Source organism: Malus sylvestris, chromosome 17, assembly GCF_916048215.2.
Source record: "Malus sylvestris chromosome 17, drMalSylv7.2, whole genome shotgun sequence".
NCBI lineage: Eukaryota > Viridiplantae > Streptophyta > Magnoliopsida > Rosales > Rosaceae > Malus > Malus sylvestris.
Genome location: NC_062276.1, coordinates 20229475 through 20245021, shown reverse-complemented (window position 1 = coordinate 20245021; position 15547 = coordinate 20229475). Strand labels below are relative to the sequence as shown.

The window sequence follows — 15547 nt, the reverse complement described above, 5'->3', positions numbered from 1 at the left end:
TGGTGGTGCCAATAATGGGTTATGGTGGTCGGGGTGCAGATGTAACAATAGTGGTAGAAACGGCAGCAACAACTGTTGTGGTTATATTGGTGGTGGTGGCAGTGGCAACAATGGTATGGTAATGGCGGCAGTGGTGGTGGTGTAAGTTGGTGTTTGTAGTGGCATGGGCGGGCGATCACTTTGTTCTCCAAGGGATAAATGTGTATAGAAGCATAAAAATGTCATTTGTTAAAACTAATGAGGGTATAACATGCATTGAAAATATTCCTTAAAGACTCAACTCCACTTTTTATAAAAGCGGATTTTAAAGCAACCTACATACTGCTTATAAAAGCTATTGTCTAGAAGCCATTACTTTTAAAATAAGCAATATATTTTATTTTATCAAACATTTTGGGTAATTTACGTTTTACTCCTTCAAGTTTGGGTGCAGTTACAACCTTATACAACATCTTTAAAACATTTCAATCTCATACATTTACTAATCATTTCATTGCAATTTCATACATCCGTTAGTCAAACCGTCAATTTTGACCGTTAAGTGATGACTTGGTTAATATAAGGCCCACGTGTTCTCATGATGTGGAAAATAAAAATAATTAAACATTAAAAAAATTAGTAAAAAAAAAACTAAATTAAAACAAAGTGCGCCCTACCCACATTTCTCAAGGTACCTTAACATAGAAGTAATGAGGAGAGAGATGGATACCCACTTTTATTGCAATTTCAGGGCCATGGGGGGAAAGGGCGCGTGGAGGTCAGAATCAAGTGTAAGTGCCAAGGCACTTGCATTCCTTTCTACAATTGTGAAATCTAGAGTTTTATGTTTGGCTTTCCTTGTCAATATTGTAATTGTACCACACATGCTCAATCCAGTTTTAAGCTTCACTCTATTTATGGGATTGTATTGGTGAAATTATGCGGTCAAGGTTGTGGCTCGTCTCCTCACTCAGAGGTTGGTTCATGCATGTGCATTTCATGTCTAAATTCTCGTTGCATTCTGATTAGTTGGTTGTCTCGTCAGTTTTGCGCTCTGACTTTCTACGAGTTGGGCACACTATTTAAGGCAGCCCATATAGGCTGACTGACACCTTTTATACGAGATTGAGCTTTTCACCATCGATCTACTCAGATTGCTTTTATATTTGACAAGTGTCTCTTTGTACTTTGTTTACAACAATCAAAGGTCTTGTTTTAATAGGGATAGAGGATTTCATTTCCTCTTTGCAAAGAAAGTTTACAATTCTTAGAGGGTTGATTTTTCCTCTCCATCTTAGATCTCCCTAGGAGTATCAAGCATCTTTTTTTGGTAAAATTCTTCTTTAAATATTTATAAATCTCTCTGAAAAATGCTTGTTTAAATCTTCTTATATTCTCAATTGTTTTGGCTAGGAAATTTTACATTTTCAAAGAGTGTTTTTAAAGCCTTCAATTGCCTATTATGTTCTTCGTTAGAAACCCTCGCCACAAAACCATGTTCATACTTTAAATACCCAATCATTGCATAATAAGGTTGCATTGTTCTTCATGGTTTTGCATTAAATTCGTGGTCAAGTTTTCAAGTTTCAAATTTGCTTATTGACTAATTTTTTGAATTCTCGTCAATTTCTTCTTTCAACTGTCTAACTGAAGAAACAGACTAGTCATTGAATCCAGATTGCACACTATCATTATTATCATATCATGTGCATTTGTAGGTGTTGGTCTCAATGCCACAAGGTGAAGAGGTTCAGGAGGAGCTTCTATCTTGTGAAGACTAGAGACGACTCTATTTCGGTGTCACAAGGTGAAGAGGTTATGAGAAGCTAGCACTTCGTGAAGACTGAAGGAATCCTCAACTCGTGCAAAGTAAGGTTGCACAAAGGTAAAGCTGCTCGAAAGATTAGATTTAGGAATTGAGCTTTGTGTGGATCTTTGTAAGAACCTTATTTGCACTAGTGGATTAGACTTAGTGGAGAGTCCCCATTTTTTTAACCTATAGGTGGGTTTTTCGACCAAAAACTTATTGCGTTCTTTGTCTCTTAAACTTGTTTACATATCTTATTTACTAGGATACGTTTCATGCATTCTATGAGTTGTTAGTTGATATATGTTTGTGACTATGTTTACACTACATAATATGAGCTATGAACTAAATTGTTATTGACTAGGATAACTTGTAGTGAACTAAGTTTGGTTCGTAGATTTGCATTTGGTTAACTGGTGAATCTATACTTAGTTAACTAATAAGCTTAACTAGTCAATCCAGCATACTTTAATTCATAATTGCTTTGTCATTGTTGTTTGCATAATGAACTAATATGTAAATGTGTTCAAGTTTAGGATTTGGTGTTGTGAAACTGATCTAGGCAAAGTCTGAGTAGTTGGTCGTATTGGTCAACCAAGATTTGTTCTTGCTACTGCACTTTCTATCACTGACTAACTTGTAACTAGTTGACTAGCCTATTTGGCTAGTTTATTGTGCAAAGTTAAATTTTTATTTGCAGGATATTCCGTATGGTACCAATTTCAACCATCAAAGAAAGTATTGTAGAAATTCTCATTACCAAGACTGCCAAAGATTTTGATCTGGCATCTTAAGCTTCTCAAATTTAACTTCTCCATTCTATAAGCAGACAAAAAATCATAACTTGTCATTACCAAAATTCTTCACTTACTCCCTACAATTCTCTTTAGGCCTCATTTAGTTTCAGCCACCATCCCAAAATCCCAGAAAGCCCAGAAGATAATGGCATAATCGCCACCGACATCACGATACGGTCCGCACAATAGAGAGCCAGAGCCAAAGCGAGCATCACCACCACAACTTAGACACGCTCCGAGGTGATAAACTAAACGAAACTCGGCGCCTCAACTTTGTTTTTCTCCGAAAACGAGCCTAACTGATCGTCGTTGGAAGAAACGTACCTAGGTGCAGGATAACGGGGCAGGACTCAGCCGAGTCATGCTGCAGTCGAATTCTCTGCAACAAGCTCGCCGACGAAACGTCTCGGAATTGGTTGTTTCGGTTCTGCGAGTCGACAAAACGCGAAGGGAGTTGAAGAGACCAGCACAACATGCCTAACCTCACCCACCTCTCCCTCCACAACAACTCTCCAGTCTCTTGGAATTTCATTGCGGGACCTCGATTCGCATCCTGTTCTTGATCTCACGATTGACGGTGCCGACGAGGTCGACACCCACCTCAACGTGGGGCAATGATTTTGGTCAAAGAGGTGGATGTGAAATCGGGGTGGGAAGCAGAGATCAATGCGAGCAGGCGATTTCATACGTGTCTCAGGGCTGGAGAGTTACGATAGGGAGGTGAGGATTCTATGCTTGAGTTCCATTATGGCCAGGTGGGTCGAGAAAGAAGAAAAATCGGAAGAATAAGACAGTTTTTTTTTTTTCTTAAATTATTTTTTAATATTTAATTATTTTCATTGTCACGTCATCATAATATGTGGCCTTATATTTTCCGTGTCATTACTTAAGAGTCAAATTGACGATTTAACTAATCAATGTATAAAATTGCAATGAAGAAGATTAATGCCCAAAATTAACAAGGGTATGAGAGATAAAAATAGATGTGTGAATAACACTATTCTATTTTAAACACATGTTTTATTGTTTAAAAAATGGTAGTGTCATCCACACTCAATTTTACTTGTCACACTGCATTTCTCAAATTTTGTCCAGCATATCGAAAGAATTAAAAAAGATCAATAACCAATAATTAACAAGGATGCGTGAGAGATAAAAAAAATGAGTGTAAATAGCATTATCCTATTAAAAATTAATTAAAACATGCCTCGTGTAAAAATATAGTGAGTAAAATGACTCAATCCCCCAACTGAACAATGCAATCCCCCAAGTTATTTTGCACTATTATTTCAGCAGAAGATTTACAAAGAAACAAAACAAAATATATAAAAACTTTCCGCCGCCACCATCAACACCACCTCCACTACCACCGGTACCGCGGCCATCACCACCGCCATTACCAAGTGCTGAACCATCAATTTCCTAGGGGCGGGGTATAATGTTTCATTCATTTCCATCGATCGTGTGCGGGTTAGAAACAGGCTGTCTTGGGAGCCGCTAGAGTGGAGTGGGCCATTTGTTTGTGGGGTGGGGTGTAATTTACTCCGAGTGGGATGAACTTCATAAAAATTAACCCGTTCACAACTGTAACCACAGTTCCCTGGCAAAGCTTTTAAAATCCTGGAACAAACATTTTGAGCAGGTGTTTCAAATCAAAACACACTAAAATAACAGGACCGTCGGAAATAAAGTTCCATTCAAATGGTACGGGGTGAACAAGGCAAAGAGAATTCTGAACCTTTGGCATGAAGATCACAACCGAAACTGGCCGGGGGTCAACGAAGCTCCAAAAGGCAAACACACTCGATATGAGGAGTGTGAGGGAACATGTCTACTGGCTGTACGCTCTTTAGCTTATAACAGCCTTCTATACCTTTCTCAGTCTGCATAAATTTTTCAGTGGGTCATACAACTGAGTATCAAATAAAGTCTTGATTAACAAGGGTGAAAGAGGAGACACATACCACACCATGACAGAGATAATCAAGGTCACGTGCACATGTGGCAGGATTACACGATACATAAACTATCCGTGGCGCCTTAAGCTTTAGAAGATATCTTATCAACTTCATGTGCATTCCTGGACGGTTTGGATCTGTATGATTCAACACATCAAACACGGTAAGAGGCAAACTGATGTACGTTCTCATTAAAAGTTAGTTATATGAAATTAAGCAGCAATTAACCTTTCTTTTTCCTTCTGTTAAACAAAAATCAACTTATGAAATCTAAGCCATGTAAGACATATTTCAACCTTACGATACAATTAGGACATACCAAACCATCTTTTCCTCCTGCACCAAAAATCTCTCTCGACAATGGAAATATAGAAATCATGAGCCCTTTAGCCAAATAATTGATTTAAAAACGGAAAATTAGTCTAACATCCACGCACTCATCAAGAACACAAGTTGACACTCCTATGAAAAGATAGTCACATCCAAGAGGTCAAAAAAATCATTGTGCTGTGCAAAATGAAATTGCCTCAAATGCCTGTTTGATCTATAGAAAGATATGAATAAGAAAAACTAGAGATTCCAAAATGTAGGAGAGAAACAACAGATTGAAAACAAAATTTTAACCAGAAGCCTATAATATTTGTAATCACTTGTTATCCAATAACCAAAACACTCATGGGTCTGAGACCTATTTCTTACTCTTCAAAATCATTTTAAGAACAGAACGCTTGTTATTAGGTCCAAGAGATTAGTGAAGCTAGAAGATGAATTATAGGATCAAGAAAAAAACAAAAAAAAAAAAAACCTGAAATAACTATGTCGGGCTTAGGAAAATTTTTCCCAAAACTTTCATCAATTTTGTTAAGATCCCCTTGGACAAATGTGGCATTCTGGATGCCATTCAGCTCGGCATTTAGACAAGCATCTGCAATGGCTTGAGGAATTATTTCATATCCATAAACATGTTTGGCCCTGCACCAAAAGGCAACGCACAATGTCAGATTTCAACAAGAAATGTAAAACAAATGAAAATTCGAGAATTACCTTCTGGCAAGTGTCAACCCAATGGTGCCAGTTCCACAAAACAGGTCAAGAATAATCTCTGAGCCATCTCCTCTGAGATCAGCACAATCTTCTATGAGTTCATATAAAACCTCTGCCTAAGCATTTAAAAAAATTAGCATTTAACTTCACAGTTAGTATTCACCAGGAAAACCTCAAGAATTTAACTATAAAGATAAAATGAGTTGAAAGTAAGCATCAGCAGATGAGGGGTTAAACTTTTGTCACATTACATGCCTGGTGAGTATTTGTTTGGAAGAATGAGTTTGCTGATATTTGAAACGTTAGCCCTCTTAAGTTCTCCGTGATGCTGGATTTTCCATACAAATTGTATTCCACCTCCCCAAGAGATGTGTTACCAACAGAACTATTTATATTGTTCATGACACTTACCTATCAGTCATAAAAAAAATGATTTAAGAGATAAATAAAAATAAGTAATTCAAAACTAATACAAAATGATGAGTAGAAAACAAATAAATAATAGTAAGAACAAAAGCAAACACAGTTGAGTAGTAAAATGCACAACATTTCACCTAAATTTTTTTATCTCTTTTCTTTTTAACAAAATGTAGCTAGAATCGGAAACTTGACCGTCAGAAACAGCTTTTTAGGAGATTGCTAAAATGAAAGGCTGCAAATGTTCTAGGTATCTAATTTGGTGTTGTAGCTAAACAACCATAGAAGTAAATTTGTTGGTGTACCCAATAGATAGACAACAATAGAAAATATGCAATGACACAAAAAATTTATGTGTATCAATTAATTCAGTTTAGGTTGTGAAGCTGGGGTAGATGATAATCTTCTCCAGATACTTCTTCAGGTTATATTCCGGAACCAATTAAAATAGAAATGGCCATACTAACCACTTCAGGGATAGCTGATATCTTTTCAAGAAGAGGCTTAAGCAGCTCTGGCTTGTAAGATGAGGTCACAAAATTAACCATAAGTTCAGGAAGACCAGTCTCCGCATTCCTGGAACACAATCAAAGACATTGCTTACTGTGAAAATTTGGTATTCATGAGCTCACAGGGGACAACATATAATCAAATCACTGTACGATGGACAAATTTGTGCATAAATTACAAGTAAACTACAGAAATGCTCAAATAAACCACAAGCTATCAAGTATGTCTACTTGTACGACATCTACAATTTTAGGCCTCCTCCTACCACTACCTATGAAAAGTTAATAGTGAATTATGGAAAACGATTCATAAGTTGGTAGATTCATGCATATATGTGGCTTCTTTTGTGAGTATGAAAACTACAACATGCTTACTGATGAGCAAACTCACAGCTGCACAGGAACCATAATTTGCAAGTTGAGAACAAGTTACAGCTTGCTTACACACATTCACATATGTGCATTTATAAGGATAATAAATTACGGACATCAATATAGCTCACAGTACCTTCCAGTTCTTAGCATTAGATGCTTAAGAAATCCAACATGAGAGTAAACGTCATAAGGAGAGAGACCTAATTGTGGATCTCTCCAACAGTCTTGGACTGCAGCAAGAACCTACACAATGGAAGTCATTGGTGCATAATAGTACAATTTACTGACACTACTAAAATAAACTGCCAATAGGGTAGACGAAAAAGAAAAGTTGTAACATCACGGACAATGTTACAAATTACAACCTGCTGGCTTGACAATGTGGAGACTTTTTAATACATACAGCAAAACAGGACAAGGAATCATTGATTGGGAATTACTCTGGGCTTGTGCCCACATACAAATTATTATATAAAGATTATGTTAGCAAGATACATTGGAATAAATCTTACAAAACTACATTATCTTTTTACAGGTATTAATCACATAAATTCCAATTGTTGAGAGTTACGTTATGGGAAGGCAATTATTTCTAAAACCTCTTCATGAACGTGATATGGTAATAGGCTCTCGTGCAACATTTAGGTCTCTATAGAAAGAGAAAACTTCCTCTGTAAGATTTACAATTGTATTGAATGAGATAATTCAGTTACACAGATGTGAATATATATAGCCTTAGCTACTTTAGGCTAGTTACAATAATACCCTCAACTACCTTAACTAATTACAAGTACTAATAAAACTAACTACACTTAGCTTTAACAAACTGTTTGTCACTAACTATATCATTCTCCCTAATACACCCCCTCAAGCTCAAGGAGGAATCAGAGAGGATTCCAATTGGAAGCTTGGAACACAGAGAAGAAAACCGACTTTTAGACAAAGACTTGGTGTGAAGATCAGCCAATTGGTCTTCACTGCAAACATAGTGAACTTTGATGAGATTGGCTAGGACTAGCTCCCGGATGTAATGATAATCAAGCTCAACATGCTTGGTTCGAGCATGAAAAATAGGATTAGAAGCTAAAGAGATAGCTGAGAGATTATCACACCAAAGTGTAGGCAATTGAGGTAGAGGAAAATGAAGATCCTTAAGGATTTTGCACACCCAAGTAATTTCTGCAGCAGGATGGGCTAAAGACTGATATTCAGCTTCGGTAGAGGAACGAGCAACAGTGCTTTGTTTCTTAGCACTCCAACTAATGAGATTAGGGCCAAGAAAAACACAATATCCACTAGTAGATCGCCTATCAAAAGGACAGCCTGCCCAATCAGCATCAGAGTATGCTGAAAGTGTGATAGGACCCTTAGTGAACCATAAACCATGAGAAATAGAACCTTTGAGAAATCTGAGGACACGTTTGGCTGCTTGAAGATGTTGTTCTCGTGGAGCATGCATAAATTGACAAATTTGATTGACAGCAAAAGCAAGATCCGGTCGAGTCCAAGTAAGATATTGTAACCCACCAACGATAGAACGATACTCAGTAGGATTGGATAAGAGAGGCCCACTGTGATCCAGTTTCTGAGAACCAAGAGGAGTGCAACAAGGTTTTGCACCTTCCATGTTTGTTTTCTTAAGAAGATCAAGGAGGTACTTGGTCTGATGCAGGAAGAGACCTTTGTTAGATCGGTGTACTTCCAACCCCAAGAAATAGTGTAAAGGACCAAGATTTGAGTGCTAAGTTGCTGGATAAACTGTTGACAGAGCTGAGAGTGAGGCCCAATGACTAAAATGTCATCGACATAGACAAGGACAATAACCAAGTGAGAACCATTGAGAACAAATAAGGAAGCATCCGATTGTGATTGATGAAAACCAAGTGTACGAAGAGCTTGGAACAATTTATCAAACCAAGCTCGAGGAGCTTGTTTAAGACCATATAAGGATTTCTGCAGCTTGCAAACAAAACTGGGAGAGTTAGGATCAACAAAACCAGGGGGTTGTTGCATATAAACATCCTCTTTGAGATCACCATGAAGAAAGGCATTGCTGATGTCTACTTGGTTCAAAAACCAATCATGTTGAATAGCAAGTGTAAGAAGAATCCTAATGGTAACCGGTTTAGCAATAGGACTAAAAGTTTCCTGAAAATCCACTCCTTGTTGATGAAAGCCCTTGGCCACTAGACGGGCTTTGTGTCTATCAATGGTGCCATCAGGATTTTTCTTGATCCGGAAAACCCATTTGCAACCAACAACATTCTGAGAAGGATGAGATGGAACAAGAGACCAAGAGCCAGTGGTTATTAAAGCATTATACTCAACTTGCATTGCAGCTCTCCAATGAGCATGTTTTGATGCTTGCAAATACGTACTAGGAACAAAGTCAAGATCAACAGGAAGTGGATGTTTGGTGGCTGCATAAGCTCGAGTCTTGAAGATTCCAGCTTTAGATCTTGTAATCATAGGATGTGTATTTGCAGAAATAGGTAGATGACTTGGCTGAAGAGGCAAGAGAGAGGAGTCTGAGATAGAGACAGAACTGGAACAATTTGGAGAAGTATCCACTGTCTGATGACTTGAAGAATGCTGAGTTGTAATAGAAGTAGGAGCAGAGGAACACCGTGGTGCTGAAGAAGTACTTGCATTAGGAGAACTTGAGAAGTGTTTGTGGAAATGAAGATCCAAAAATGATGAAGAGGTGGAAGATGAACTCCCTGAAGAAGAACTTGAAATCTGCAGTGACTGAAATGGATAAGAGTGTTCATCAAAAACAACATGTCTTGATATGTAGATGCGATTTGTAATGGGATCAAGGCACCTATAGCCTTTATGTTGAAGACTATATCCCAAAAACACACAACTTTTACTCTTAGCATCCAATTTACTGTGAATGTACGGTTTAAGCCACGGATAACATTGACATCCAAAGACTTTCAGTTTTGAGTAATCTGGAGGATGGTTGAAGAGCGGTTCCCACGGTGACTTTGTTAATCCAGAAATAGGAAGTCTATTAATGAGATATAGAGCAGTGGAGAAAGCTTCAACCCAAAAAATATGAGGAACATGAGAAGCAACAAGTAATGTTCTAGCTGTCTCAACAAGATGTCTATGTTTCCTCTCTGCACAGCCATTTTGTTCAGGGGTATGAGGACAACTAAACTGATGTAATATGCCATGTTCACGAAGAAACGAAGCAAGAGAGTTATTAGTGAATTCACCCCCTGAATCAGAACGCAGAATCTTGATTTTATTGCCACTGAAGTTTTCTACATAGTTTTTGAAAGTAACAAAAGTAGAAAATACATCGGACTTGGACTTCAATGGGAAAAACCAACTATATTTGCTAAAGTCATCAACAAGTAGTAAGTAATATTTGAAACCACTATTAGATGTGACAGAGGCAGGTCCCCATAGGTCACAATGTAGAAGTTGAAGACTTTGAGTTGTTGATGAAGAAGTCACTCCAAAAGGAAGCTTGTGGTTCTTAGCAAGTGCACAATCTGAGCAGAAAAAATCAACAGTTTGCTTGCCTTGCAAAGCAAGATTATTGATAGATAAGACCCTTCGGAAAATTGAGGAGGAAGGATGTCCTAAGCGCTTGTGCCATACTTTGACAGGTGCTTTGATGCTGAGAAAAGCTGAAGGTGGAGAAGAGTGGATAGAACCTTGTAAAGGATAGAAACCATCTTTAACAGGTCCTTGCAAAAGCGTCTTCCCCGAAATGTGATCCTTGACAATGGATCCGTAGGGGTCAAGAGTCAATGAACAGTTGTTATCCTTACGAAATTGATAAGCAGATAAGAGATTATGTTTCATGAAGGGAACATGTAAAACATTGCGCAGCTTAAAAGAGGAATGAGAAGTGTGCAGAGATGATGAACCAGTATGATGAATAGATAAGCCTTTACCATCTCCAATATACACTTTGTCCTCTCCAGTGTAGGGAGTAGAAGAGATATTGGCTACATCATTAGTAAAGTGAGAGGTTGTGCCAGAATCAATTAACCACGGCTGAGAGGATTTGGCAGAATGATGCACACACATAGCAGCAAGTTTAGCCGGAGGAATGCGACCACAAATGTCCGGATTCATACGATCAAAGCAGTCAATGGCCTCATGACTGGTGGAACCACAGATCTGACAGGGAACTTTGAAAGTAGAAGAACTTTGATAATTGCGAGAGCCTTGATAAGTCTGATTGCCACGATTGTTGAAGAAATTACCACGATTATTATGGAAGTTGCGATTGCTGCGATTGGAGGAGAAATTACCTTTAGATGGCTTGCCCCGACTTGAGTTGAACTGAGAAGCAGATTGAAGAGGTTGGTTCTGAGCAGCAAATGCAGATGGAGTAGGCAGCAGAGGAGGCTGAGATTGCACGGAGAAAGCTTGAAACGGCTCAGTTGCAAAGGATGAAGAAACAGTCTTGCGACGAGCCATAGACAACTCTTTGGTGAGTAAGAGGCCATGTAGTTCTTCAAGAGAGGTAGAAGATAATCGGAGCATGATGGAATCAATAAAGGATTTGAATTCATCAGGCAATCCATGTAGGGTGGCAGCAATTAGGTCACGATCGGAGACTGAAGCACCAGCAGCTTGAAAGGAATCAGCAATTTCCTTGATTTGTTGAAGATATTCAGAGATGGACTAAGAACCTTTCTGAATTGATTGAAGCCTCGATCGCAATTGGTGAACATGAGCCTCCGAAATTCCACCAAAACGCTGTTCTAATCTCAACTACCTTAACTAATTACAAGTACTAATAAAACTAACTACGCTTAGCTTTAACAAACTGTTTGTCACTAACTATATCATTCTCCCTAATAGTCTCGAGCATTACCAACTCATAATAGTGATTTTTCATATAATTAAACGCAAACTTTAAGGACCATGCAGTAGTCAAGTGACAATATAAAAGAGCTGGAAAATGGGATCCTGAGTTTAATGGTATATGCAAGGTAAGGAGTCTCAAGGTGAGAACAAATCCAAAGGTGATGTATAGTTTCTGCGTTTAATAGCACAAAGAACTCAGAAAACAAAATTACACAGGAAATACCATATTCGCCGGCTCACTTTGCAATAAGCACTTGTCAACATTCAGAACCTTATCGAAGAATCCAGGAGCATGCAATCCCAGGGCATAGTTCTCAATTCCATCTTGTCTCTCCATCAATTTTTCCTTGGGTAACCATTTTTGAGAACCAAATGAGAACTCCATCTGCAAAAATGCCGGAAATTTTCAAAAACTACTTTTTTTTGCAAATAAACATTAATACACCTCGATAAAATAAAAAATAATAATTACAAAGTACACAGGATTTACAGATTCTTAGAAATTTATTTTACAGTGGATTTCCAGGTAAAATTAAGAATCTGCATATATGTATACACTACACCAGAAGAGTACTCTGATACTTTGATTCTTAAAAGGTGTCAAATGACAAAGAGCAAGTAGGTTGTGTTAGCTAAATTGAGTAACTGTTTTCTGATGTGATAAAAACAAGAGGAAAGTATTACAGAAATTGTATGTACTGAAACCGAATGAACATTCAAATTTAACAAGGTTCACAGTATGCACTAGCCTTATTCCTGTAATGAAACTGGATTTCACAGGGAACGATGGGCTTCATGATGCTTAGAGATTCCAGTACTGTGTGAGAAAACTTTCCAAAGTTTATAATCAACTCATGAACTTGCTGCTCCTTAGCTTTGACTTGTGCCTCATAAATCAAATTTTGTGTTTTACATCCACCACAGTAAGAAGCATACTCACAAGGAGCGTCCACAAAGTCCCAAGGAGGAGAAATTGTCTCGACCTTTGTCACCTGCATTTTTTACCCAAGAAAAAAGATATTTTTATTGTCTTGCAAAGTTCTTGAAATGAATGATAGCTCCCATCACATGCTCTAGACCATGAATTGTCTAGGGGCAATCACATAAAATTCAAAACCAATACAGGTAGCATGTAATGTCTCAAGTTGTATACAGTTGAAACTTCTAGTTCTAGAAACGAAACGTCGTTGAATAACGTCATTTGTTTTTCTCGTCCAAGCCTCAACATCGGTCACAACAACCTCCAGCAGACCAAACTTAGCAATGCCTCAACTCATCTCTTTTACCCTTGTTTTATTCCTTTCCGCAGTCTCATGTGATCTACTTCTTCATTCGGTTTAGCAATTTGTACAAGGACTTACTTAAACAGATCATTAAGCTGAACTAATTCACTACTCCATCTCCATGCCTCCTCCTCTCACATTTGTCTCAAAAGTTAACCCAACAATTTCGGGAAAAAAAAATTGATTTAAAAGCTAGAATTCACCCCAATTTGTCCACAAAAATCAGCAAACAGATAAAGACCACTTCACGTTATCAATTTTCAGAACCAAATGATACCAGCAAAATCATCACACAAGCAAAACCCAAAGATTCAATTTTCCCACTCCATCCCAACATTTTCTCGGTAACCATACAGAACCCAGACCCCGTACCTCAGCATAGGTCCCTTTCCGGCGAGTAACCCTCCCTACGAACCGCTCGCCGGGCAGCGCGCGGTCGCACATGACGACGAACCCAGTCTCTGCCACCTTGCATAGACCTTTCCCTTTGAAAGCCAGAGACTCGCACACCAGCTCGAAAGTCTGCCCTCGCTTCGGGAAGTACGAGTTGGGCTTGTCGCCGCTTTTGGGCTGGGCGTGCTCCGAGTCTTCGGTGTAAGAGGAGGAGAGAGAAGCCAGGGAGGTGGAGCGACGGAAGGTGGGGAGCCACGGGCGCATGATGGTCAGGGAGGTGGAGCGACGGAAGGTCGGGAGCCACGGGCGAATGGCAGTCACGTGCCTCAGTCCGTGGCTCGGCACGTTCGCCATTTTTGCTGGAGATAGTCTTGCTGTTGGTACCGTGTGTGTCTCGGAGGGAAAAAGAAAGAAGACGGTTATGGTTTTGGGATAGAGGGCATTCTGGGTATTCCACTCTCGACACGCAGATTATGGACTAAGTTTTTTTTTTGGAAACGGACTAAGTTTATTATAGGCTTATTTACATCTATTGAGCTTGAAACTCAATGCCGGTCTCAATTTGAACATTGACCTTTGTAACTCAGAAGAGATCGCTTAATTTCTAGAGTAAATTGTAGTCGTGACTCTTTAACTTTAACTTAATTAAAGCAATAGTATTTCTACTAAAAATTAATTATCATTGGTCTCTCAACTATCAAAACGTGCAGCTATGGTCCCTCAACTAAAAATTCATTACCATTGGTTCATAAACTTTAATTCAATTGGAGAAATGATCCCTTAACTTTAACTCAATTGTAGCAATGGTTCTTCCAACATAACTCGTTTTGACAAAATTTTTGACGTAGTTGACAAAAAGGACCATAATTACACACTTTGATGAATTGAGGGATTCTAATAATATAAATGGTTATTCCAACATAACTTATTTTGACAAAATTTTGACGAAATTGATGAAAGTGACTATAGCTACACATTTTGATAAGTTGAGGGACCAATGGTAATGGATTTTTAGTTGAGGGATCATTGTTCCAATTTAATTAAAGTTAATGGACCATTGCTACAATTTACTCTAATTTCTAAACTATGTTTTATTATAGGCTTTCTTTTCGAACTTCACTTTGAAGCTCCTATCTTTCAACCCAACATTTCCATATTCCCATCAATTTTCTACTTCTACTTCCTTTTCTCTCATTTACTTCCCCACCACCCTCTTTTCCCTTGAGCAAATATTAGATCTTGCAGTTCTGGATCCAATTGGGGATTTTAATTTTAAGGTCTCGGTTGGTCGTGATAATCTAAAATTTGATTTTTGCTTAGGGAAAGTTTGTTATTTTTGGGTTGTTTTGGACATTCAGTGCTTTTTTCGAATCCACCTTGGCTCGGAGGCTACTTCGGAGATGGCTGGCGAGACACAACCGGTGGGATGCTTTTATTTGATGGAGAATAGGATCTTTTCAATTTCTTCAATATTTGACTCTAATGGTTTTGCTGTTTTCTTCTCTTTGTTACTGCTAGTGCCCTTCTTCGATCTCACGTCTTCGGTGATGAGTTCGTAAGTTTGTGGGTCATGTGTTGTCCCTTTCTTTGTTCGCTTGAGGATGATGCTTATTGATGGCTCAGGTAGAATGCGACAAAACCATCCTCTACAAATCTTCTATCGAAACTTCTACCTCTTCCTTGGTGTTGGAAAAGTCCAACCACGATTATAGAAGTTTATGTTTTAGGCTCTGTTGATGCACAAAACCGGAGGGGTCTTGGTACAACGTAAATCCGACCGTGAATCTGCAAGAAAGTAAAGAACACAAGATGTATCGTGGTTCACCCAATGTTTGGGCTACGTCCACACTGATGTTGATATTGTTTCACTCTGAATGGTGAATATACAAGAAGGCTAGAGACAGTGTGTTCTCTAGCCTATTTTCTGTGTGCTCTCTAGCCTTGGCCTAAAACTTGGCTTCCCCTAATGAGGAAAGTGAGGAGTCCTTTTATAGAATAAGGTCTCTTCACTTATTACATATTTGCCACTTCATTTATTACATAATTACACTTGAGTCCCTCGAGTATTTGTACGAGGTCTAAATACGGAGACCCTAAGTATGGTACAAACAGTAGTCCCTCAAGTCTTCAGTCAAAAGAGTCTTTT

The 15547-nt window shown here is 38.5% G+C and overlaps 1 protein-coding gene across 3 annotated transcripts; it reads right to left on the bottom strand.

Annotated features, from left to right (window-relative positions):
* Positions 1-2515: 2515 nt before the first annotated feature.
* LOC126611357 (uncharacterized) lies at positions 2516-13831 on the bottom strand. Of its 3 annotated transcripts, XM_050279587.1 has the most exons (12): positions 13381-13831; positions 12475-12717; positions 11949-12110; positions 7020-7129; positions 6470-6578; positions 5841-5996; positions 5586-5657; positions 5347-5513; positions 4548-4678; positions 4322-4466; positions 4143-4203; positions 2516-2841 (listed from the first exon to the last, which is right to left on the bottom strand). In XM_050279587.1, exons 1-7 carry the CDS (start codon positions 13753-13755, stop codon positions 5631-5633), a joined length of 1182 nt encoding a protein of 393 aa, XP_050135544.1. In that variant the 5' UTR covers positions 13756-13831; the 3' UTR covers positions 2516-2841; positions 4143-4203; positions 4322-4466; positions 4548-4678; positions 5347-5513; positions 5586-5630. The 3 variants fall into 3 exon arrangements, with proteins under 3 accessions (XP_050135544.1, XP_050135543.1, XP_050135545.1); XM_050279586.1 differs by lacking the exon at positions 2516-2841 and having other exon boundaries at positions 3737-4203; XM_050279588.1 differs by lacking the exon at positions 2516-2841 and having other exon boundaries at positions 3737-4203; positions 5586-5697; positions 5837-5996; positions 13381-13828.
* Positions 13832-15547: the final 1716 nt, after the last annotated feature.